The 27,548-nt window shown below is 42.4% G+C and overlaps 1 protein-coding gene across 3 annotated transcripts in view; it reads right to left on the bottom strand.

Moving 5' to 3' along the window:
• zfyve28 (zinc finger, FYVE domain containing 28) overlaps window positions 1-27,548 on the bottom strand; it is a 202,988-nt gene that overhangs the window by 130,204 nt on the left and 45,236 nt on the right. For all 3 annotated transcript variants that reach the window (XM_048527089.2, XM_048527088.2, XM_048527090.2), the window contains exon 2: window positions 5,939-6,079. In XM_048527089.2, the coding sequence (XP_048383046.1) occupies window positions 5,939-6,079 (141 nt within the window). The remainder of the gene's footprint in view (window positions 1-5,938; window positions 6,080-27,548) is intronic.

Here is a 27,548-nt window from a genome sequence, read left to right as displayed (position 1 = left end):
CAACACTTCCTCCTTTCTTATGTCAACTTAACCTAGAGTAAGCAAACATCTATCCCTAACCTCAACATCCGTCATGTCCCTCTCCTTGGTGAATACCGACGCAAAGTACTCATTAAGAATGTCACCCATTTTCTCTGTCTCAGCGCACAACTTTCCTTCTTTGTCCTTAAATGGGCCAAGCCTTTCTCTAGTTACCCTCTTGCTCTTTATATGTGAATAAATGGCTTTGGGATTTTCCTTAACCATGTTTGCCAGCAATATCTCATGTCCTCTCTTAGCCCTCTCACCCTCTTGAGAGGGTGAAGAAAAGATTTACAAGAATGTTGCCAGGACTGGTGCATTTCAGCTGGAGAGAGAGGTGGAGGCTGTTTCCCTCCTGGAGCAGAGACTGTGGGGTGACCTTAGAGGTTTATAAAATCATGAGGTGCATGAATAAGGTGAATAGCCCAGGATTTTTCTAGGGTGTGGCAAGTCCAAAAGGTGAGTTGGGAAAGATTTGAAAAGGAACAAAAACAGAAGTTGCTCGAAACACACAGCAGGTCTAGCAGCATCCGTGAAGAAAAAAAAATCAGCGTTAACATTTCGGGTTCAGTGACCCTTCCTCAGTAGCTACCATCAGTTCCGGGGAGGGGTCACCGGATCAGAAGCATGATCTCTTTTTTCCCTTCACAGATGCTGCCAGACCTGCTGAGCTTTTCCAGCAACTTTTGTTTTTGTTTTCGATTTACAGCACCCACAGTTCTTTTGGTTTTTATAAGATTTAAAATGGACCTGAGGGGCAGAGGGTGGTGGGTAAATGGAATGAGCTACAAAAAGTGGTGGTGGAAGGTGGTAAAATTACAACATTTAAAAAGGCACCTGGAGGAGTGTATGAATAAAGGAGGGTTGAGAGGGATATGGGCCAAATACTGGCAAATAGATGAGGTCAGATTGGGTTGTCTCAAGTGTGGATGAATTGGACCGAGGGTTCTGCTTCTGTGCTGTAAGGAATCATACATCGGCAACTACTGTAGAAAAGCTACAGTCCATTATAATTTTTTTTTAGTGGAGTACTTGGAAAGCTAACAAAATTGGATAGATTCAGCACTGGACTCCCTCCACACCCAGACCATGCTACTTCAGGTGACATGACCAAATCTACCAGGCACTGTGCAATTTCAGCAACATATTCCTGCTTCTGTACTCAACTCCTCTCACGCTGAAAGCCAAGATACCACTCGCCTTCTTTACCACCTGCTGCAACTGCATGTTTATTTTCAGAGACTGCTGTACAATTGCACCCAGACCTTATTGCACCTCCCCTTTCCCAATCTATCAGTCAGATAATAATCCAAAGTGGATAACCTCAGATTTATTAACAATATAATTCACTCGCCACGCATTTGCCCTCTCGCTCAACTGTCCAAAGTATACTGAAGCATTTCTGCAACCTCCCCACAATTCACCGTCCACCCAGCTCGGATGAATAGCTAGTGTCCAAGCACTGATCTCTGCAATACTCTACTGGCTGCCACTCAAATCACCTGTTTATTCTTACTCTTGATGTCTTGTCTACCAGCCAGTTCTCCAGCCATATCCATACACTATCCCCAATCCCACGTGCTTTAATTTTACATGCTAACCTCTTATTGGTGTTATTAAATGCATTCTCAAAGTCCAAACAAACAATATTCACTGGTTGCTCCAACCAGAGCTTTTTGAGAATGTACTTAGATTTGTCAAGCATGATTTCCCCTTTGTAAATCCATGCCGAATTTATCCAAACCTGTCAATTTTCCAAGTGCTAAACTATTAAGTCTTTCATAATGGATAATAGCATTTCTGGAACAGTTCCTGAAGAAGAGATGAAGGACAGTTAAAAGTCCACAAAGAAGGGTCCAGGCGAAGGTACAGTATTAGAGATAAGTAATAGGTTTGTGGAGAGAGGCGAAGTGAGACAGCGAACAAGAGAGATTGCCACTGCGAAGTTGAACTCGACAGTCACCACACCTCAGATGAAGGGCAAGGGTTGAGAAGGTGGGCCCTTCACAGTAACGTCAGAAGTGTGCCCATGCTGTCTGAATAGTTCAACATGTCTGAATTTAGTTTTATTGTTCCTATTTGCAGGATTCCGATTCCCATGTATAGTATGCCCTAAGCTTCGAGAAAATCAAATCGCCATGTATTTCTGAAAAATTAAGTCACTTTCACATATTCTAAAATACATTATGAATAGGTTTCCAGCTAGATCTCAGTTCGCGTTTGAACAGCAGAGCCTATTGTGCAAACTAAACAAAGGCACTTAAAAACACATTCATGACTCACATCAAAAATAAACTCACACACTGATTGAATTAAAAAAACTGGTGATTGCATGAAAAAATACCAACTTTAATTTGATCAAGTTGCAGAAATTTAGCAGAAATCCAAACCACGGCCTTAAGCAGTTAGCTATGATGGATGTCAGGCTCATGGAATTTCAAACCATATGGAATTTACATTAGAGATAATGGGAACTGCAGATGCTGGAGAATTCCAAGATAATAAAATGTGAGGCTGGATGAACACAGCAGGCCAAGCAGCATGCTGCTGCTTGGCCTGCTGTGTTCATCCAGCCTCACATTTTATTATCTTGGAATTTACATTAATTCTCCACCTCGTTTATGTGAGGTTTGCACAGAAACTAACAGTGTGGTATCCCTGTACTGACTGGCATAGAACAGAAGCTTTCAACTGTTTCAAAGTTAAGCCATACAAATTCATGAAAAAATATATTGATGGGATATGAGCATCATTAGCAAGGTGACCTATCATCCGTATGCCATTGTTTATGAGGCAATTTCAGAAGGCAGTTAAGTCATACACAGAGCTACGAGCCTGCAATCACATTAGACTTGATCAGGCAGACATGCTCCAAGAAGCGATCCAGATGGGCTTTTCCAACTACCAACTCATATTAATGTTAGATTTAATTTGATTCATTGTATTTAAATTCTCCAGCTGTCACGGTTCGGTGATTTTAACCTGTGTTTCTGCATCATTAATCCTGCTGGATTACCAATCCATTAAATCTCTCAACCATCATATTTAATGAAGAAGAAGAGTTTTCAATTACGTCAAATAAAAGAAAACACTTTATTGCAAAGACAACTGGCAGCAGCACTCATCAGCATCACTGTGAAATGGACAATAAGAGCAGAGACCCAAGTGAGATTCAGGAAAGAAATATGGATAAGATTTTTCAAATCTTTATATTAGAACGGAAGACAACCAGTCAGAGCAGGAAGCTGACATGAGCGTACCACAGTGAGGCAATTGGAAGCAGGTTGCTGTTTTTCACTTTCAAAAGTAATAAGGGAAGGGAAGAATCCCAGCTTCTTTTTCGAGGAAAACTTTAATTTTCTATTTGGCTTATTTTTAAGGCTCACGTTTATTTTTACCAGAAGGTATGGCAAGGGAACCCACTCTCTTCTGTTGCACAGCCTGCAGTACGTAGAAAGCCTAGATACTCCTGGCAGTTTGGATGACAACATCTGCAGTCAGGACTACCGGTAAGACAAGTTTAAGGGCCAGGGTTTGGGCCTGGAGTGTAAGCTGGAAGTACTGCAGTGCATCTGCAACATTGGGAGTTACTTGGATGGCACATTTTTAGATGCGGTTACCACCCACTATAAGGAAAGGCAGTCAGGGAAAAATGAGTGACCAGTGGAAAAGGGAGACAGACAGACAAGTTTGGAAATGGAGAGTGACAGTCCCTCTGGTGAATGCTGTCAAAACCCACCTGCACAAGGAGTGAGGGGGTAGGGGGAAAGCAGACAAAGTGGAGGAGTTATAATGGTGGGGTCTCAATACTGAGGGGTACAAGGTGTCTCTGCACGTGCAGATGTTACTCCAAAGTAGTGTGTTGCCCTCCCTAGGTCCAATGTCAAGTATGTCACCGAATTGCTGCACAGCATTCTGAGGGTGGTTGGAGGGGAGGGTAAACAGGAAGTTGCCATGATTCACATTGATACCACTTAAACATTTTCAAAGAGGGCTGTGGTCCCACAAATGAGGGCTTAGGGAGCAAGATAGCAGATAGAAAAGCAGGACCTCAAAAATGTTGTAATTTCCAGATTACTCCTAATGAGGGGTGCTCATGAGTAATGGAACAGGTGGATGGAGCAGATGACTGTGCGGCTCAAGAGATGGTGCAGAAAGGTGCCTTGAGATTCCTGTATTGCCAGTTCCATAACAGGGAAGGTGGAACATGTAGTTTAGGCATATTTCAACAAGGGGGAGTTTGCATATGGACGTTTAAACTAAATTTTGTAGTGGGATCCTTATGATTATGAGGGGAGACCTGATTGAGGCGCTCAAAATTACTAGGGGCCTAAGTAAGGTACATAGGAAGAGTGAGTATACATTTAAAAAGTGAACTCAAGGAGGTTAGAGTTATTTAAAAGGAAGAACATTTTTTCCACACAAAGGGTGTTAAGGGTCTGGAACTCACTATTTCAAAAGATGGTAGAAGGGAGGAGTTACAATGTCCCCTTGTAGCTGCGCGAATGCATCTCTGTTGTACCGCACAGTCCGATCAGTGAGGAGACGTACTGTGTTCCGGTTTCAGGAGTCGCAACCGCGCATGCACCAAACAAAAAATTAGTGTGCAAGAGAATTGGCAGAGTTAATTCCAACATTTAGGAAATATTTAGATATTCACTTGAAGCAGCATAGCACAACGGACCTAGTACTGGAAAACAGGACTAGGTTCAGCTCTGAAGAGGAATCATATCGGACCTGAAACAAAGTGTTTCTTTCTACATTGATGCTGCCAGCCCTGCCAATTTTCTCCAGCATTGTGTGCTTACATTAGAATAGATGGGTGCTGGGTGAGACACAAGGCCTACATGTGATCTAAAACTCTTTACTCTAAACAGAGCTTGTGCAAAGCTAAGTATATTAAACCAAATTATTTTTGTGCAATTACATTTACCAAGCAATGTATTTAACATTACCACTACTTGGGAATCTGGGACTATCAAGTCAACATCCAGTAGTTAGCTTTCACAACGTTTCCAGTAATAGTTACTATGCATGTTTTAGTTTGTACAATTTCAAGTCATTACCCTGCACAAACAGCCCAGCTTTTAACTCTTTACCAAAAGAAATTGCAGTCGAAGGCATCACTTTAAAGAGTCAGTGATAATGGGAACTGCAGATGCTGGAGAATCCAAGATAATAAAATGTGAGGCTGGATGAACACAGCAGGCCCAGCAGCATCTCAGGAGCACCCCTCTGATGAAGGGTCTAGGCCCGAAACGTCAGCTTTTGTGCTCCTGAGATGCTGCTGGGCCTGCTGTGTTCATCCAGCCTCACATTTTATTACTTTAAAGAGTCACATTCGATGCCAGCCATTTTAGCCCATGCTAAAGAGAAGCTAGCAATAAGCCTGAAATGTGTGAGAAGAAACGCCCACAAGGCTGCTGGGTGTGCCAAGATTTGATCCAACATCCAAAATAGCCTGATGTGCTTTTCAGTCATTTTTTTTTTTAAGATTAGATTACCTACAGTGTGGAAACAGACCCTTCGGCCCAACAAGTCCACAACACCCTTTGAAGCATCCCACCCATCCCCATATAACCCACGTACCCCTGAACACTATGGGCAATTTAGCATGGCCAATCCATCTAGCCTGCACATCTTTGGTCTGTGGGAGGAAACCGGAGCACCTGAGAGGAAACCCACGCAGACACGGGCAGAACGTGCAAATTCCACACAGACAGACAGACAGACAGACAGACAGACAGACAGACAGTCACCAGAGACTGGGATCAAACCCGGGTCCCTGGCACTGTGAGGTTGCAGCCACCGTACCACGGTGGATTGCAACTTGAAAATAGCATATCAAGTGATAGGATTATGAATAAACATGGATAACCCGATTAGCAATACACTATGGTGTGATTGTCACAATTACCTGGCAGGAACGAAACTGGTTGACCAGCAGCGTACATCTTTGTGGGTCTTTACGTCCATCTAAGTTATCCAATTCAGCTGCAACCTGATTTAGCTCTTCATCTGCATAGTAGAACTGGGCAAGAAGCTGTGGGTCTGATCTCTAAAATTTCAAACAGAATTCACAATTAACTGATTTACTAATGAACTACATTTACTAAATGTATATATTGATTGCCTAAAACTCGCGGCTTCAACTAAAACATTATCCAACTGTTGAACATCTTTCAATGTGAAGTGAAGTATAATGATTCACCATATTGCACCTTGTGATGCAGAATTCTATAATTACTTTTACAATCTTCTCACAATATGTTGAATCACTTTAGGTTCAAACAAATCCTAGTTGAAGTGCAATCGCTGCTATAATGTAGACGTTGCAGTAGCCAATTTGAACATAGCAAGTTTCCACAAAGATTTTTCTTATAAACTCTTTTCCTGCAGTGAGGTTCATGTGTGGAATGAACTTCAAGCAGATGCAGTTTCAAATGAGTAAGAAATGTTTGGGGGCGGACAGGAGATGGACCAAGTGCAGGCAGGTGAGACTCGTTTAGTTTTGGATTATGCTCAGCAAGGATTGGTTGGGCCAAAGGGTCTGTTTCCATGTTGTTTGACTTGACTCTTGAAGGTCATAATACCTCGACATACCAAATTTGAAAGTGACACCTAATCCATTTCACAAAGCAATTGTTAGGCTCTCGATTGTTAGATTAGCTAATTAGTTTGATTCAACATCACAAGTGGACCTAATTTCCCATCCCTGCAGGCTCTTCTGACAGCCATAATCTGTTCGTTCAAAACCCTGCTGCCTGCATCTTGATCATCACAAAGTCCTGCTCACTTGCAATGCCAACATTCTATGACCTCTAGTTCAAGGAAGCAGCTCACCATCCTTTTCAATGCATATGCAGCAAATTTTGAGTTTGCCAACAATGTTCACATCATCTCAAAATTTAGAATTCTCATTCATAAAGTCCTCCACAGTCTCACTCTTATCTCAGTAACCTCCTTCAAACTAACTTTCATTCAACTCTCACCTCAAACATCCGATTTCCTTCTCCCCTCCATTGGCTGTGATATTTTTAGCTGTTCAGGACTTCAGTTCTATAATTCTCTCCCTTGTATTTCAACCTTTGCCTTCACCTAACATTTCCCGACGACCAAGAGCTCCTCACTAAATAAGTCAACTTTCTCCAACAAAGCTCCAGTGAAATGACCTTCAAATAGCCTTAATAGTTAAGCCAATTGTTTCCTAATAAGACTTTTGAATAACCAATCTCAGACACTGCAAATAATTAATTCCAGAACCAGTTCTGTATCATAAAATAAAAGGACTCAAAAATATATTAAATATACAACTTTAGTAAAGCAAAAATTAAAGCTTGATTCTCATTAATGTCTGTTTTCAACGCAAAATGTTTGTTTGTTCAGATCCCCCATTAACACAAGACAGGCAGACAAACACAAACACAGATGGCTTAAATGGCTTTCTTGATTCATTGCTTCACAAGCAAAGCTGTAGGCTCCCTGGTTGATTTTAAAGATACTGATCAGGGTCACCTTTCCAGTTCACTCAGCTAAAGACAGCAATACTTCTAACTGTTTTTACTCTCTGGGCTTCCAAAAGCTGGTAAGGGAGTTTAGGAAGGGAGCTTTCGAAGATTTCCATGCTGTGTCATCAGCAGTCAAAACTGTCCTCCCCAGAAAACAGAGCAAAACAATTCCAACAGATAGATGGACAATCTTTCCGGAGATCATAATTCCCATTCAAGATCTAATCTGCTGGAATACAGGGTCTCTCCCAGACTTGCTGGAACCAATTTCCAGGTGTTTTACACATTAATAGCCAACTTCTGCTATCGGTTTGAACACAATGCTCTTCTCAGGATCCCTGTCTGTAGGAGCCCTTTTAACCAAGAATCAGTCTGCAATTAACCTACAGGCTTCGCCTCAAAAAAACTAGGTTGGTTAGTTCTTTTTCTCTGGCGACAAGCAGTTTCCCCAAAGTGCAAAAAGACATCAGCTTAAAATTCCAAGTTCACAGATCCAAACCAAAACTGATAAAATAAAAATCAGCGATGTTTCTAAGGACACTATTATACTTTTACATTTCTAGAACAGATAGCTTGGCAAAATTATCTTGTCATCATTAAGACTGAAAAATAAAAGCAACTAGGTTGTAGTTAGACTGTGAAGCAGCAGTTTTAAAGAAAAAATTGTTCAAATAGCCATGTGACTATTGAGATACAAATAAGTTTTACAAGCCAATAATCCTCCTCAGAATTAAAAATGAAAACGTTTCACTTAGTTTGATCTCAACTCAACATACAAGATGCTGATGATTCTGGACAGGTCATCCTGCGGTACAAACTAGAACAAGTCGTCAAAATTCAAGAAAACAAAGGCCACTCATTGAACACATGGATGAAGGAAACATTTTTCTTAGGAGGGTTGACAATCTTTGGAACTCTCCTACTGAAGAGGTGGATGGAGAAAAGACTCCGAATATTCTAAGCAGAGGTGGAACTTTTATAGTTAAGGGACTGAAAAGTCATCATGAATAGATAGGAATGTCAATTTGACACTACAATTGGACTCTAACAATTTCTCCAAAAACTAATGTCAACGAGATAGAATTATATAGTTACTAATTCTTTTTGGCCTCCTTCCCTTTTTAATGAAAAAAAACTGCATTGGTATTTTTTTTGATCGATGGGACTTTGCCAAAATCCATGCATTCTTGGAAGGTTACTACCAGGATGTCAACTATCTCTGTAGTTACTCTTTAACATCAGTTATTGGAGAACACATCTACAAATATACAGTGCCTTCAAATCTGATGTTCAGTAGTAGCAGTGTGTACTATCTACAAAATGCACTACAGAAATTCAGCAAGCCTTCTGAGCCAGCACCTTCCAAAACCATGACCATTATCACCCAGAAGAGCAATGACAGCAGATATATGGAAGCATTACCACCTGCAAGTTCACCAAGGCCACTCACTATCCTGACTTGGAAATATACTGCTGATCCTTCAGTTGTCACTGGGTCAACATCTTGGAATTACTTTTACGAGAGTACTATGGACGTACCTACATCTGAAGGACTACAGCAGTTAAGAAGGCAACTCCTCACCACCTTAAGGGTAAATACAGATAAGCAAGAAAAAGGTACATACTTACATGAGGAAATTCAAAGATCCTCAGACAGCACCTTCCAAACCCACAACCACTAGCATATAGAAGGACAAGGGCATCAGACATATGGGAACACCACCACCTGCACGCTCCCCTTCGAGCCACCCACCATCCTGACTTGGAAATATATCGCCATTCCTTCACTGTTGCTGGGTCAAAATCCTGGAATTCCCTCCCTTAGGGCATGGTGGGTCAAGCCACAGGAGGAGGATTACAGTAGTTCAAGGAGGCAGCTCACCAACACCTTCAAGAGCAACTAGGGTTGGGCAAGAAATGCTGGCACAAATGAATAGAAGAAAAAAAATTTAACATTTTGTGAGCAGTATTGAATCACCACTGTTCAAGAAACAAGTGCTAACACTTGAAAATAACTACCCCGTCTTTTTTTAAATTATTTGCTCATTGGATGTGTTCCTTGTCCAACAAGAAAGTGTTCTTTGGCTTTTAATGTATCCCCTCAAAGCAAAGATATTGAAGAGTGCCAGTCATCGTCTACTAGTCACCATCTGCACCATATCAAACCATGACTAACTCACGTTACAGACTACGTTAGAGAAAGGATTCCACAACGACACCGCTCAAACTTTGCAAAACAGACAGTTTGTGGAGCAGGCTGACGTATGCAGTTATTTGATCTGTAAAACAGAAGTTTACTACATTAAACACATGGAATTATAAATTCCAAGCACAGCAACTCAATTTTCCCTTGCGATGGTTTGTGCTTTTGACCTTAGTTTTCAAATTCCTACAAAGCCACTTGTCTCTCCATCTCTAACCTCCTTCAGTTTCACAGACTGAGAGTTTTGCATTCCTCCAATACTACCATTTCATTTCTTCCACTAAAGTCTTGGGCCTTGACTCAAAATACTGGAATTCTCATGCGATATCTCTCTCCCTGAAGTATTTTAAAACCCATTTCTTCATCCTCACCTGCCCAAAATCTGTCATTGCTGGAGGTCAAAATTTGATTCATGACATTCCAATAAAACACCTTAGGGTTGCGAAGGCACTTTACAAATACAAGTTTTCTTGTCTCAACACGCACATGGTCCTCAGTTGAAGGGATACACAAGTCATCCATACGCTTGCATCAGTTTCACGCGAGATCAGTCTTCCTTCCTTAAAAGGGAGTACATGATCTCAGTTGCTATTTCTTCACCAGTGAGCCTTCAAATTGAAGAAAAGACTATAAAACATACAAAGAGAATTAGGCTATGGATGTGAGAGTTTGCTCGCTGAGCTGGAAGGTTAGTTTTCAGATGTTTCGTCACCATTCTAGGTAACGTCATCAGTGAGCCTCTGACGAAGCGCTGGTGTTATGTCTCACTTTCTATTTAACCTAAACAGATAAATAGAAAGCGGGACATAACACCAGCGCTTTGTCGGAGGCTCACTGACGATGTTACCTAGAATGGTGATGAAACGTCTGAAAACTAACCTTCCAGCTCAGCGAGCAAACTCACATCCAGAATCTCAACCTGAGCTACAAATCTTCTCAAAACTCGCTAGAATTAGGCTATTCAGCCCATCAAGTTCACACCACCATTCGATCATGGCTGATACATTTCTCAACTGCATTCTCCGGCCATCTCTCCATAACCCTTGACTGGTATGTGCTTGATTAGCAAGGCAATCTCTGGCTGAAATACACTCAATGACTTGGCTTCCACAGCTCTCGATAGCAATGAGGACATACAGCCACGACACTCTGGGCAAAGAAATTCCTCCTTAGCTCAGATCTAAAAGGGTCATCCCTCAATTTGAAGGCTGTGCCCTCGGGTCATTGTCTCCTACTAGTGGAAACTTGTTCTTCACATCTACTCTATCCAGCCTCTCAGCATTCTGGTGACAAAGAAACCATTCCAGTTGAAGTGGTACAAGGCAACATTAACAGAAGCAAGAGAGAAAAAAAAAAGACACCATAGAGTAAAAGCGTGTGCATTTTATTCCCTTTGGAATACATTACATAATTAACTCAGACTGAAGTGGTTTCATGAATGATTTGGTCATTTGCCAAGTATAAGGAAACACTTTAGATTTTTTTAATCTTTAAAAAGTTTGCCTTTCAAATACCATCTCATTGTTGCAAGACATACAGATTTATCATTTAATAAAGTGTTAGTACAGAAGTCTGTATGGATTCATTGCTCTCTCTAAACTGCTTTGCATTTTGACGGTTATAATAGGTTGCCTGTGGTATTGAGCTTAGCATACTCTTTCAAAACACCTAGCCTTGACAATATTCTGTTTAATGTTAGTCCCACATTTCATTTTTAGTGAGGCCTAATTATTCTGCTTGGTTGAGGAGCTTAACTTGTTAGAACGGATGATTAGTAGGAGACCTTTTAGAGCAGTTATGCATTTATTTGGTCTTATCATCTGATTGGTTTAAGTCTGCTGGTTGGCTAGCAAGTTGACTCTGACTGATCCACTGCCAAGGAAAAAATAATGAGGAACTAATGGGCCTACAAACTCCTGAATAATAAAAGTACAAGGACCAAAAGTATGCTTTTTTCACCCGAGAATTGGTCCCTGCATTTGAATACATATTGCATCTAGCAAGTGTAAATGAGTTAAGAGCTGAGAGATAATCAGAACTGCAGATGCTCAAGACGGATAACACTATGGAGCTGGAGGAATGCAACGGGCCAAGCAGCAATGGTAGAGCTGGAAAGTTGATGTTTCAGGACAGGACCCCTCAGGAAAAGGGTTCCCATCCGAAGCGTCAACTTTCCTGCTTCCCTACCTGTAGCGTTCCTCCCACTCCATTATGAACTGTATATAGTGAACTGGTTATTAAAATGTGAGGCTGGAGGAACACAGCATGCCTAGCAGCATCTCAGGAGCACAAAAACTGACGTTTCGGGCCTAGACCCTTCATCAGAGAGGGGGATAGGGTGAGGGTTCTGGAATAAATAGGGAGAGAGGAGGAGGCGGAACAAAGATGGAGAGAAAAGATGATAGGTGGAGAGGAGAGTATAGGTGGGGAGGTAGGGAGGGGATAGGTCAGTCCAGGGAAGACAGACAGGTCAAGGAGGTGGGATGAGGTTATTAGGTAGAAGATGGAGGTGCGGCTTTGGGAGCAAGCGATGGGTGAGAGGAAGCACAGGTTAGGGAGGCAGAGACAGGTTGGACTGGTTTTGGAATGCAGTGGGTGGAGGGAAGAGCTGGGCTGGTTTAGGGATGCGGTGGGGGAAGGGGAGATTTTGAAACTGGTGAAGTCCACATTGATACCATTAGGCTGCAGGGTACCCAAGCGCAATGAGTTGCTGTTCCTGCAACCTTCGGGTGGCATCATTGTGGCACTGCAGGAGGCCCATGATGGACATGTCATCTAAAGAATGGGAGGGGGAGTGGAAATGGTTTGTGACTGGGAGTTGCAGTTGTTTATTGCGAACCAAGCGGAGGTGTTCTGCAAAGCGGTCCCCAAGCCTCCGCTTGGTTTCCCCAAATGTAGAGGAAGCCACACCAGGTACAGTGGATGCAGTATACCACACCTCCTCCCTCACCCCTATCCCAGGCCCCAAGATGATATTCCACATTAAGCAGAGGTTCACCTGCACATCTGCCAATGTGGTATACTGCATCCACTGTACCCGGTGTGACTTCCTCTACATTGGGGAGACCAAGCGGAGGCATGAGGACTGCTTTGCAGAACACCTCCGCTCAGCTCGCAACAAACAACTGCACCTCCCAGTCGCAAACCATTTCCACTCCCCCTCCCATTCTTTAGATGACATGTCCATCATGGGCCTCCTGCAGTGCCACAATGATGCAGGAACAGCAACTCATATTCCGCTGGGAACCCTGCAGCCATATGGTATCAATGTGGACTTCACCAGCTTCAAAATCTCCCCTTCGCCCACCGCATCCCAAAACCAGCCCAGTTCGTCCCCTCCCCCCACTGCACCACACAACCAACCCAGCTCTTCCCCTCCACTCACTGCATCCCAAAACCAGTCCAACTTGTCTCTGCCTCCCTAACCTGTTCTTCCTCTCACCCATCCCTTCCACCCACCCCAAGCCGCACCCCCATCTACCTACCTACCTCATCCCACCTCCTTGACCTGTCTGTCTTCCCTGGACTGACCTATCCCCTCCCTACCTCCCCACCTATCTTCTTTACTCTCCATCTTCGGTCCACCTCCCCCTCTCTCCATCCCCCTCTCTGATGAAGGGTCTAAGCCCGAAACGTCAGCTTTTGTGCTCCTGAGATGCTGCTTGGCCTGCTGTGTTCGTCCAGCCTCACATTTTATTATCTTGGTTGTTTAGTTTAACTAGTAGAATACACTGGATTGGTCAAGGAGTGCTGTCTAATCACAGAATCCTTTGAACGATAGAGGTTTTAAGAGTCCAAGATCTACAGCACAGGGAAAAGGCCCTTGGGCCCACTGCATACACAAAAACAATCACCTAACTATTCCAATTCCATTTTCCCACACAACACCAAGGTGTACATCTAGACACTTCTGAAATATTATGAAGGTTTATACATCTACCAGCCTTACAAGCATTGAGTTCCATGTACTCCCTACCCGACAAGCGAAAAAGATTTTCCTCACTTGCTATAAACCTCCTGCTCCTTCCCTTAAATCTATGCCTCCAGTCATTTATCCTCCAAAGGGAAAACTTTCTTCCAGTCTGCCTGGTTTCTGACCCCTCATAATTCATAAATCTCAATCACTGTCTCCTCTCAATCTTCCTTGTTGCAAGGAAAAACACCTCAATGTATACAATCTTTCTTCATAACCAAAACTCTCATCCAAGGAAGATCCGAGTGAATTTCCTCAGTACTCTCTCTAAAACAGTGGCATTCCTCCCATGAAAGTGGAGTCCAAAAATGCACACAATTCACTCATTATGGCTGAACCAGAATTTTACGCAGTTGTACCATAACTTCTGCGCTCTCAAACTCTCAGCTTTGACTATTAAAATCAAGTGTACCAGGTGCTGCCTTAACCACTTAGATCTGCCTGTTCCACTACCTTAAAGCATCTGTGGGCATGCACACCAAGGTTCCTCTGACCCTCGACTCTTCCCTCAGTCCAACTGTTCTTGGTATATTATCCTGCCTTGTTTGTCCAGCTCAAGTGCATCGCCTCAACTTTATCCGGATTGAATTCCATTAAAAAATTAGTCCATCTGACAAGCTCGTATAAATCATCTTGTCGTCTAAGGCTACCCTCCTCACTATTTACCACCCAACTTTTGTATTGTCTGTGAATTTGAATTTGGCAGGTGCAGGCTGCTTGAGGACCATCTGTACCAAGTCGATTATGAACAAACATATGACCATACTATTGGAGTCTATCACTCAATCATTTGACATGTATGATATATGCACCAGGCATTGCACTGGCACTGAAATTCATACGAGATGCTGTTCAATTTTTGTGATAGGCAGAATGCTGACGTGAACTGAAAGCAAGTGCATATTTCAGACTGACTTTTGTACAAGGAAATTTATGTATCTGACAGACGGGAATAGAATGGATTCCTTGTCAAGAGCATGCATTTGACTTGAGTTATCAAATCTGCTGCTCATAATACATGGTAAGAAGTACATGGCACTGTATATCATTACTAGATGCCGTACTTGTGTACTACTATTCTCATCAGCTCCATTATATGAGCCCAATATCCCAGCTGCCCCAAAGCCATGTATTCCGGTTTTCATAGGCAGATGTTTTTGCTCAGATTTCACAAAAACTAGAACCCAACATGTACGGCCAGCATCTGTTAGATTTGGTTCTCGGGAATTTTATTTCAAGCAAACAACCTTGGCAAAGTTGCAAATTGACAGGTGGTATTAAATGAGCTGTTTCCTCCCGAAAACAGTGATTAAATACATTCCAGAAGGCCACACAAAGATTTGGAGGACACCTCAAAATTTTAACTACCACAATGCTATTAACCTTATCGAAACAGTCCAACTGACCTTTTGAATACATACTCGTTATGCAAGCGGTTCACCATGTCTGTGGATGGAAGACGTCTACGTTCTGTTTGTGCACCTTATATTCAAGACCTTGTTTCTGCCTAACTTATCTGTAATGCTCAAATGTCAATTCCAATTAAAATTTATTCATTAAAATCTCACACACACTGGAATTTTTTCAAGAAAACTGGCTCAAAGTCCATTACAGCGATCAAGAATTATTAGCCAAGGTGTCAATTTGGGAGCTCAATCATTTTTAGGCCTCAATATTGTCCACTCAAGTTGAGGACCCAACTGATGAAATAAAACTGAAAATGTACTAACAGAAGTATAATATTTATATTTTAACTTACTTGTCCTGTCAATACATCCATGACACCCACTGTCTTAATTCTTGTATTACAAATCTTAATTAGCGATCATATACATAATTACTAGACTGTAATTGTGAATGCTGGGTTGGAGATACACAATTTGAAACGTGCACCTCTGCAAAACAAGCTTTAAGAGTCATGAGACAGCTGTAACCTTCTGCCCTCAACTCCCAGGAATATAAACAGTAACCTCAAAGCAAATGTTACAAACTTGTCAATGTGCATCTAGGTCTTGCTTTTGTTCACCAGCTGCCAAGTTCACCACTCTGCACAACTTTCATTGGTAGTCATGCACGTGATATTTGCGTACGTTAGATGAATCTATCAGACAATTCATTATGCAATCAGCTGTAGACCTGTGTTTCTTCAAATTCAAACAACTGCCTAAACAACATCCCTCACCTTCCTGGACCTCTCAGTCTCCATCTCAGGCAACCAGCTTGTAACTGATGTCCATTACAAGCCCACCGACTCCCACAGCTACCTAGAATACACCTCCTCCCACCCACCCTCCTGCAAAAATTCCATTCCCTATTCCCAATTCCTCCGCCTCCGCCGCATCTGCTCCCACGATAAGACATTCCACTCCCGCACATCCCAGATGTCCAAGCTCTTTAAGGACCGCAACTTCCCCCCCACGGTGATTGAGAACGCCCTTGACCGCGTCTCCCGCATTTCCCGCGACACATCCCTCACACCCCGCCCCCGCCACAACCGCCCCAAGAGGATCCCCCTCGTTCTCACACACCACCCTACCAACCTCCGGATACAACGCATTATCCTCCGACACTTCCGCCATTTACAATCCGACCCCACCACCCAAGACATTTTTCCATCCCCACCCCTGTCTGCTTTCCGGAGAGACCACTCTCTCCGTGACTCCCTTGTTCGCTCCACACTGCCCTCCAACCCCACCACACCCGGCACCTTCCCCTGCAACCGCAGGAAATGCTACACTTGTCCCCACACCTCCTCCCTCACCCCCATCCCAGGCCCCAAGATGACATTCCACATTAAGCAGAGGTTCACCTGCACATCTGCCAATGTGGTATACTGCATCCACTGTACCCGGTGCGGCTTTCTCTACATTGGGGAAACCAAGCGGAGGCTTGGGGACCGCTTTGCAGAACACCTCCGCTCAGTTCGCAACAAACAACTGCACCTCCCAGTCGCAAACCATTTCCACTCCCCCTCCCATTCTCTTGATGACATGTCCATCATGGGCCTCCTGCACTGCCACAATGATGCCACCCGAAGGTTGCAGGAACAGCAACTCATATTCCGCCTGGGAACCCTGCAGCCATATGGTATCAATGTGGACTTCACCAGTTTCAAAATCTCCCCTTCCCCCACTGCATCCCTAAACCAGCCCAGTTCATCCCCTCCCCCCACTGCACCACACAACCAGCCCAGCTCTTCCCCCCCACCCACTGCATCCCAAAACCAGTCCAACCTGTCTCTGCCTCCCTAACCGGTTCTTCCTCTCACCCATCCCTTCCTCCCACCCCAAGCCGCACCCCCATCTACCTACTAACCTCATCCCACCTCCTTGACCTGTCCGTCTTCCCTGGACTGACCTATCCCCTCCCTACCTCCCCACCCACACCTTCTCCACCTATCTTCTTTACTCTCCATCTTCGGTCCGCCTCCCCCTCTCTCCCTATTTATTCCAGTTCCCTCCCCCCATCCCCCTCTCTGATGAAGGGTCTAGGCCCGAAACGTCAGCTTTTGTGCTCCTGAGATGCTGCTTGGCCTGCTGTGTTCATCCAGCCTCACATTTTATTATCTTGGAATCTCCAGCATCTGCAGTTCCCATTATCTCTGCCTAAATCATGTTAGGATTTGCAAGTAATATCAGAGCTGCTCATTTAGATCACCAAACAGGTCTGACACTTTTCATAACCAAAAAAGATGCAAAGTTGCTGCTGTTAACAGTTTGACAAGCTGAATAAAAGCAGGACAAAAAAAAATCACCAAAAACTGGCATTGCTTCATAAAAGGAGGAGTGCCCAGATTGTATGTATGAGTTAAATGAATCTGTGTTTTACTTCATACATTTGACTCAAACACATACCACGGTACCTTTAGGGCATATTAAATGGTGATTTTCATCTGAAAAGTTAGTTTAGTATTATTTAATCAAAGTAATCGCAACTTTACCCCTGCACTGTACCATTGCCTAAGTAGTCTTTCTGCCCCAGCAATTTGATCTCGAAAAAATTGGAAGCAATTAACTTAATTGCGTTGGTGATTATGGGTTATTGCATTGAAACTGCTTTTTCCTCAATATTTTTAGGCTATCACTGCAAGAGATTAACAAACTGGAACAAAACTAGGCTGGAATGCTATGACTGAAACGCTGACATTGCCGACAGTAAATCTTGGCCACAACCTCATAAGGACACCCATTATCTGACTGCTGTCATATTGCTGTCTTTACAGTAATCTTAAATTCACAAGAAATTATGTGGCAGGCAAAAAGTGCAGAAGGAAATCTGTTGAAATTTAGTTTAAGAAATGTCATCAGTACTTTTGCTAAGCACAGTGCCACAAGGGTGGTGGATACAGGTAGATAGGGATTCAAGGAATACAAACCTGCAGGGTACCAGGAATACAGCAACAGAATGTATTACTTCCTGGAGAGCCAACGTAGACTCAATAGGCTGAATTAGCTTCCTAGATAACAAGATGTAGAGCTGGATGAACACAGCAGGCCAGGCAGCATCTGAGGAGCAGGAAAGCTGATGTTTCGGGTCTGGGTCCTTCCTCAGAAAATTTCTTCTCTGAAGAAGGGCCCAGACCTGAAACATCAACTTTCCTGCTGCTCTGATGCTGCCTGGTCTGCTGTGTTCATCCAGCTCTACATCTTGTTATCTCAGACTCCAGCATTGGCAGTTCCTACCATCTCTGAATTAGCTTCCTTATGTGCTGAAAAATGACTGAATACTGCTACACAGATGAGACTTCAACTTCATCAGTGCAGACTGGATATTTTTAAACTGAGTTCTTTGGACTAAAAGTCACGCATCACCTTAGTCCCCCGATTGTATCTAACACCAAATGGGATGTAATCAGATTTTCGATGTGACACTGCCCAAGGGCTAAAGCTACTGACAACATCCAGGTTGACATCAACTTAGTGAAATGAGTTGCTGGCAATATGACAAGCGACATCAGCTAACAAAAGCTGGTGTTACATGGATAAAACATTAGGGTTGCACAATTTCACTAATAGAAAGCAGCACAAATGCAAGGTATAATTTGAATGTAGCACAACCTTTTTACTGCCTAAAGTCCTAGCCCCTCTGAAAGTACCAGAGTTTTAATTCAGTCAGCACAACTATAAACTCAAGATCCAGCTCAAGATAGCACCAGATGAGCAGTACTGCATTCAAGCTCCTGATCTCAATCAATTCCTTCAGGACCTCTTTTATACCCCCCACCCCCCTTTCTCTTAGCTTTTGTTTCTTCAAATCTCCCCTTTGTTCGAAGGCTTTTGATTCAGTCACGCATTGGTGACAGGCACTGCCCAAGCACGTTCCAAGAACTGGCAATTGGAGGCTGCGAGGGGGCCCTGCCCAAGCTTTTTCCAGGACCTGGTTGCAGCACCAGTAGTTACAGAATCTGTTGTGATGACAGCAGCAGGAGGAGACAGGAGGCTGTAGTATCAGCAGGAGCTCTGCTCCTCTCGAGACTCCAGGCTATGGCTTGACTCGGATACTTCCATAGAGGAGGATTAGGATTCAGGCTTTAATATCTGGATGTTTCTCATTCCTTCTAGCTTTGGTTTCCTTGATTTCTGCTTTTTTTTAAAAATTGTGCTTTGTAATCAAGTGTGTAACCAAGATGACCCTGGTTATGTCGGTGGAAGTGAGATGGCATGGCAAGTGGCAACTTTCATTCCAGTGTTTGCTGTGCTGCTACGAGGACTCATGCCTGGCCACTAGGCCCATGATGGAGCACTTAAGACAGACTGTAAATTAGACACTTCATAAAAATGCAGAAAAATGAACAAATATTCTATACTTTGCTTGTGTCTCGGTTTTAAGATGGCGCCAGCAAATGGCAACACTAAACAATACCTTTCACTGTTTTGTGACAAGATATACATGATAATTAATAAATCAAGTAAATCAAGACTGTCTCACTTTATGCTAAACCAGTAAGTCATAAGTTATACGATCTACTGAGCTGAAAGAATGACCAAACAATTCAACTAAAAAAAAACACTATCAAGATGATGGTGCAGCAATACAAAGTTATAGAACTGCTTTCATAACAATTTTGCTCCTTTGTCCCCCCAAAAGAGAAGTGCATTTGTGGGATGTGGGTGGTTGGGCCAACCTTTGCTGCCCATCCCTAATTCTGTACAAACATCCAAACTATGCAGCATGCCAAACTGCATATCTGAGCAGATTATTTTGATTGAAAGCATGATAGGCAGACAAAACAAACCAAGGACATTCCAGTAGTCCCACATTGCCACATTCTAATCCAAATGGAACCAAACCTGACCTCTTTATTCAAGGAGGCAGAAAATGGAAAACTGTAGGCCGGCTATCAGAATTACTTGGAGAAATAGCACAACTGTTATTGGAATGATTCAGTATGGGGAAATCATGTTTAACCAACTTCAGTTCCTTGAACGAGTGACATGCACTGGATAAAACGAGCCTGTAGCTGTATCACACTTGGATCTCCTGAAGGTTTTGTTGAGATGCCATGAAGACTATTACAGAAAATAAAGAAAACTTGTGGTCTGTTGGGGGTAAGATAATACATTACATGGGTCTCTGGCAAGATGTGATAAGCAGAGTCCGACTGGGCAACATGTTGGGGCCACAACATTTTAGATTTCTATCAATGACTTGAAAAAGGGAAGCAAATGCATTACTGCTAATTCCACAAACAAAATAGGTGGGAAACTGTTTTGAGAAAAACAAAGAAGCTGCAGATGGATATGGATAAATTGAACGAGTGGACAAAAATCTGGCAGCTGGAGTAAAAATGTGGGAAAGTGTGAAATGATTCACTCAGGCAGCAAGAACAAAAAAGGTAGAGTATTACCTAAATGGAGAACAAATGCAGAATACCAAGGTGCAGAGAGATTCGGGTGTTTTGTTGCAGGAGTCACAAAAAGTTAATACGCAGGTAAAGTATGCAAAGTGGCTAATAGGATGCTGTCCTCAAATATAAAAAGGAATTGAACAGAAAAAAAGATGGATATTATGTTTCAGTTAGTATTCAAAGATGTGGTCTGTGTAATTTTGGTCTAATTTTTTAAAATGAAGAATATAAATGGAGGTAGATCAGAAGAGATTTAGGAGACTGATAACTGGAACGAGTGGATGATCTTAAGCTGACAGAGCTCTTTTCCACTGACATATAGAAGAGTGAAAAGTGACTTGACTGAGGAATATATGATCGTGAATGGTGTAAGCAAAGTGAACACAGAAAGGACGCTTCCTCTTGAAGATCAATCTAGAAATCGGAAGGATTGTTTTGAAACGGAGTTTTACCTTTCGTGGCAGAAATGGGAGGAATTGTATTTTGAGGGTTGTGCATTTTGGAAAATACACCACAAAAAAGCAGTGGAGATATAGCATTATTAAAATAAGAGATTATCTATCTGCAAAAGACTGTACTATAAATTGGAAATTGCATCTCAAACATAATTTGGTAAAAATCACACCACAGTAGGGAAGTTCACAAAAGGTAGATGTATTTTGATCAATGCTGTTTTTAGGACACCTCAAATTTTGTGCATGAGAATCTGATGAACTGCAAAAAGAAAATTTGATAGCATAAAACCTGACCCTGTTAAATCAAAGAATTCAGCTAATATCAGCAAATGTCACATACAAAGGTAGGAGCATTTCCCGAGCCAAAGTTCAAATATTTGTTACACTGTACAGCCATTTCAAAGGTCCAGTTAAACATCTCAAAAGTAGTACATTTGCCACGATAAATTCCATTCGAATCAAGTGCCAAAATAAAACAGAATACAGATTCTGTGAAAGCCTAAAAGGATGCATACTTGTACTTGCAGCCAAAAAAAAAAGGAACACCTGATCTGGGAAATTGAGAGAGTTGCTCTAAGGAGGTGCTGGGGCATGGCAACTCTGAGTCCTGTCCTCAGCAGATCATCTTTTATCTCTCAACTCTAAGTCTGTCAGAATTACTAAGTGTTCTCTTAAAATCTTTCTCTACAACTTCTCAGTAACACTACATTCTGTACTATTACCTTGATGTACTCATCTAAGTTATGAGTTTAACTCAGCAAGCAAGACAATACTTTTCACTGTATCTCAGTCCATGACAATAACAAATCAAACAAAACATGAATGCCATTACATCAGCACAGAAATGGGCTAATCAACTCCACATCAGATTAGTAGAGGTGTAGCCATGGAAAATGCACTAGTTAGATGATTACTGACATTTAACTGGGTAGTTTGAGTCTGATTAGCCCAGAGAAGTAAACTAGCAAATGCCAGTCACCTATTCTGTTGATTTGAAACAGGTGCGGTGTATGAATGTTATATTTGTATGCAAAGAATGAGGCCTTGTATATTAATGTTTGCAGCATCAAGTATTATTTTCCTTTAACTTGGGTATTCTATAACGTGGTCCTGATCAGTGCAAGATGAAAAACTTGAACAAATGCCTTCTTCCAGCAAGACAGAAAATAGGTACGCATGGAAGTGGCATTGTTTTAGACAAAATTTCAACATGAATGTGACAACTAAAAAGCAGCAATGTTGGAACTGTAGTATGGCTGTGTAGACACAAGTCAATACTATTATACAGGATAGAAGAATAATACATCTGATGAATAGTTTATTATGTAGCGTTTCTTTAAAGATGCTAGTATTGTGGCATGGAGACTAAGTCAAGCCAGAGTGGGAAGATGGGCTGCGTAATTTTGTCCCCACCACTCCCTCACACCAGAGACAGAGACATCACATCACGAAGACGGTGAATATACACTTCGTTCAAGGAAAAAATTGAGTCTGCAGCAATCGTGACATCTCTTCAAATTACTAGCTCTTCACATCAACAAATCTCCAAAGTCTTCATTTCAAATCACTCATTCGATGTACTTTTATTACCTTATATTATTAAATGAGCATTTTAAAATATCCATCATTGCACAAAACCAAGACTGAAAAATGAAATAACAATCAAATTACATAACTTTTTCATAAGACCATTAGTTATAGATTGAACATGGAATCCGTGTTATATTTTCTAACTGCATGTCCAGCAGAAATTCAATTGTACACTACTAGGAAATTGGAAAAGTTGAAATGTTTGCCATAGTAACTGTATTGTTCAGGTCAATTTTAAGAACAGTTTATGCTGCAAATTGCTTTAAAATGGGAATGATGAAAATTCAAAGAGCAACAAAAATCCCAGAATTTTCACAATTTCAAAAATGTGGTAACAAGTTACAAAACTAATTTAAGATGTAATACACTAGCATAAAAATGTCACAAAGCATGGATCATATCCAAAGGGGAAAAGAAATTGCACTGTTCACAATATAAAGCTTGATGTGATTACTTATTGATTGTAGAGCAGAAAACAGGAGGAAACCTCAATACACATATTCAAACAAACATTCTCAAATTGAATGGAGCTTCAGGCAGTGAAGCTTCTGTACGTAAATTGGGATGCAAAGGGAATAAAAATAGCGAGAGCACCTAAACTGACATCTCCCACACCATAAAAAATGTGATCATATGAATCCAAGTAAAATTATCAACATTAGATTAGGTTAGATTAGATCAGATTCCCTGCAGTGTGGAAACAGGCCCTTCGGCCCAACAGGTCCACATCGCCCCTTGCGGTATCCCACCCCTATAACCCGCACACCCCTGAACACTACAGGCAATTTCGCATGGCCGATCTACCTAGCCTGCACATCTTTGGACTGTGGGAGGAAACCGGAGCACCTGGAGGAAACCCACAGACACGAGGAGAACGTGCAAACACCACACAGACAGTTACCAGAGGCTGGAATCAAACTGGCGCTGTGAGGCTGCAGTGCTAACCACTGAGGCACCGTGTCGCCATTATTCTCATTAAATCAGCTAGGCAATAGATAAACCATTTACAATACAATGGAAAATTTCAGTCTAATGCTTCAAGACAGCAAAAATGCATCAATTAAAACTTAACCACAAATGTCTTGAAGCTCATGAGCATGACAAAGGCACTGATTTGAATAAAATTATACAGTTTAACTAAGGACAAAAAGTATGCTCAGTGTTTGAGCAAGCTGAACGACACACTAAACAGTATTTTGAACTTGTTGCAGCAGTAACAAAAATAATTACATGATATTTTGTGATCACCAAGTCTTGTACTTTTTGCTTCAGAAATTTCCCAGAAGCAAAAATATTCTTATGTTATTTTAGCTGCAAACTTAATGACTATGTAATATTAATATCTGACATTAACATAGGAATGGGTGAATATGCATTCGCTTTAAATGATTTGAATTGGAAAAGAGACAAACTCTTCGAATGAACTAGAGAGTCTTGAGATAGTGCAGATTTTTTTAATCAAAAGGAGCCACATCAACTCACTTTGCCAGATGTTTGTCCTTACAATAAACTCATGGTTTTGCAAATAGGATATAATGTTGCAGATGTGGGTCCTAAAACATGTGCAATGATCTTAGATATCATTGTGGTCTCAAATCAAATGACTACAGCTAGTCCAAATCCCTCAATGAATACAAAACTATTGTAATGCAGAGTCAGATGCTCTTCTTTGAGACTGAATTACCAAGTGTAGGAAATTATACAGATCTTTCTGTTGAAATTCTAATGTAACAACGCACCTAATCAAGTATGATTGCACTATTATGTTAGCTTTGAGACAATTTTTACTGCTTAATCTTCATGATAGTTTTAGCAATTAGCTAGCATTTTCACAGTAAAATTCTGCCCTGCTCATCACATAACTGCAGATACTACCTTTCAAGTTGCATCATAAGAATGCACATTTTCCCCACATCTGCTGAGACCAATGTATCAGGGTAAGGGAAGCACAAAATCTCCCCACCCCTGGCCTGATCCCATGTTCAACTCTCCCTCTCACCCCGACATCCTTAACTTGACACAACCTGTCCATCTTCTCTTGCACATATCTGCTCCCCTCACCTCACCTGACCAATTCCCTACCATTGCCTTTCATATCAAGCAGATGTTCACCTGCACACCTGCCAATGTGGTATATTGTATCCATTGTACCCGGTGTGGCTTTCTCTACATTGGGGAAACCAAGCGGAGGCTTAGGGACCGCTTTGCAGAACACCTCCACTCGGTTCGCAACAAACAAATGCACCCCCCAGACGCGAACCACTTCAACTCCCCCTCCCATTCTTTAGATGACATGTCCATCATGGGCCTCCCGCAGTGCCACAATGATGCCACCTGAAAGTTGCAGGAACAGCAACTCATTCTGCTTGGGAACTCTGCAGCCCAATGGTAACAATGTGGACTTCACAAGCTTCAAAATCTCCCCTTCCACCACCACACCCCAAAACCAGCCCAGCCGGTCTCTGCTTCCCTAACCTGTTCTTCCTCTCACCCTTCCCTTCCTCCCACCTCAAGCCGCACCTCCATTTCCTACCTACCACCTCATCCCGCCTCCTTGACCTGTCCATCTTCCCTGGACTGACCTATCCCCTCCCTACCTCCCCACCTATACTCTCCTCTCCACCTATCTTCTTTTCTCTCCATCTTCAGTCCACCTCCCCCTCTCTCCCTATTTATTCCAGTTCCCTCTCCCCATCCTCCTCTCTGATGAAGGGTCTAGGCCCGAAACGTTAGCTTTTGTGCTCCTAAGATGCTGCTTGGCCTGCTGTGTTCATCCAGCTCCACACTTCGTTATCCCCACCATTACCAACCTGTACTTACCTATCACCATCCAGCCTACCTCACCCAGCCCCACAGCACCCCCGTCTATTTCTGAGCTTCCTTCTCCCTCTGCTTTTCTGAAGAAGGGTCCCAACCTGAAATGTGAAATTTCATGCTTCTTTGGTGCTGCCTGGCCTGTGCTTCTCCAGCTCCACAAGTGTCTCTAACCATTTCAGTTATCATTTATCTGACACCGATAGCAGCCAAAATTGACCAAATGACTCCTTCAACAGTATTCAAGTAGCCAACGTAGAAAGTGTAACAATGTGGAAGTGTAACAATCATAGTTCACCAAGAATAATAGTACAGAGATTGTCTTAAGTGAAGCAAAGTCACCATAGTCCAACTGGGTCATAGAGTTGCGCTCTCAGAGTGACGAGTGGTGGTGGTGGTTCAACGTGACAGTCACAATGTCTCAGGTGAGGAGAGAGAATGAAAGTCCTTCATGGCGACCTCAACCAGAGCCAGAATTGAACTCAAGTTTTTGATACATGCTGCATCACATAACCAGCTATCCAGCCAACTAAGCTACCCAAACCCTTAGGTACACCAAGTACTCAAAGATGGCACCTCAGTGCTTGACCAGTTTAATTTGTTAGTTAACAATTTTTGATACATTTTTCTAAATTACTCTATGCTACCACCTGACAGATAGGTAATGCTTGACTGATAGCAGCAAATCAAACCTATCTCCCACTTCTCTGGCATGCAACTTGAGAATCCACATCCACAGCAGTGCGGTTGATGCTTAACTGCCCTCTGGGTAACCAAGGGCAGGCAAGAGGTACTAGCCCGGCCAGTGACACCCACTGATTGTGAAAAATAATCACAATTGCTCTCAGATTATATTTAGACAATACTGCAATGGCAAATTATTCAGAATTATTTTCTTCGTGTGTTTGAAACCTGCTTAATATTTTAAAAATCTCAATCTTGCCAAATAACTGCTTAAAATATGAACTTTGGATGTTTGTTTCAACCCAATTATACACCAATACGAATACAGAATTAGAACATACTGCATTGCCTTTTCTTTGCTAGCACTCATTCGAGAGTCAGAAGGTTTTGACAATAAGTCACACTGACATTTCAGCAGGACCTGAAATAACTCCAGCACAAAAATGAGAAGCGATGCTTTTCAGATGAAAAACTACACTGTGACCACGTGTGCCATCTCAAACAGTCAATTTTAGAATTAAAACACAAGTTGCATTATTAGTGCATACATTAAAAATTAAATCGCAATTAACATTTCAATAAATATCAATTAAAAAGACATTCGACTATGTACAGCACAAGATAAATATATATGAAGGGAAGGAAGGCAGGCAATATTCTTCCAAAATAACCTCCATTCTCAAATTTCTTCAGTTCTTGTCCATAACACCATACAGTAAACTGTGCTTTGTGCAAAGTGGAATTTTGGAATCAATGTAACGTGGACTTGGCAGTCTTTCCGGATTACAAAGTAAATGTTCCACCGGGTTTATTTCACAGTATTTTATGCATTATATTTCAAAGTAGTAAGGAAGACATCCAATATATTACCAAATAATTAACCAAATCTTAGATAACAGTGCGGAGCTGGATGAACACAGCAGACCGAGCAGCATCTCAGGAGCACAAAAGCTGACGTTTCAGGCCTAGACCCATCGGAGAGGGCGATGGGGAAACGGAACTGGAATAAATAGGGAGGGTGGGGGGAGGAGGCAGATCGAAGATGGATAGAGAAGATAGGGGGACAGGAGACAGACAAGTTAAAGGAGGTGGGGATGGAGCCAGTAGAGGTGAGAGTGTAGGTGGGGAGGTAGGGAGGGGATAGGTCAGTCCGGGGAGGATGGACAGGTCAAGGGGGCAGGATGAGGGTAGTGTAGGAAATGGGAGGTGCGGCTTGAGGTGGGGGGGGGGGTGGAGATAGGTGAGAGGAAGAACAGGTTAAGCAGGCAGGGATGAGCTGGGCTGGTTTTTGGATCCAGTCGGGGGGGGGGGGGGGGGGGGGGGGGGGGGGGGGTGGATCTCGAAGCTGGTGAAATCCATATTGATACCAATCCGGCTGCAGGGTTCCCAAGTGGAATATGAGTTGCTGTTCCTGCAACCTTCAGGTGGCATGATTCTGACACCGCAGGAGGCC

The sequence above is a fragment of the Stegostoma tigrinum genome, chromosome 3 (genome assembly GCF_030684315.1).
Source record: "Stegostoma tigrinum isolate sSteTig4 chromosome 3, sSteTig4.hap1, whole genome shotgun sequence".
In the NCBI taxonomy this organism is placed as follows: domain Eukaryota; kingdom Metazoa; phylum Chordata; class Chondrichthyes; order Orectolobiformes; family Stegostomatidae; genus Stegostoma; species Stegostoma tigrinum.
The sequence above is the reverse complement of the archived record's forward strand: the minus strand, read 5'-3'. Positions and strand labels throughout refer to the sequence as shown.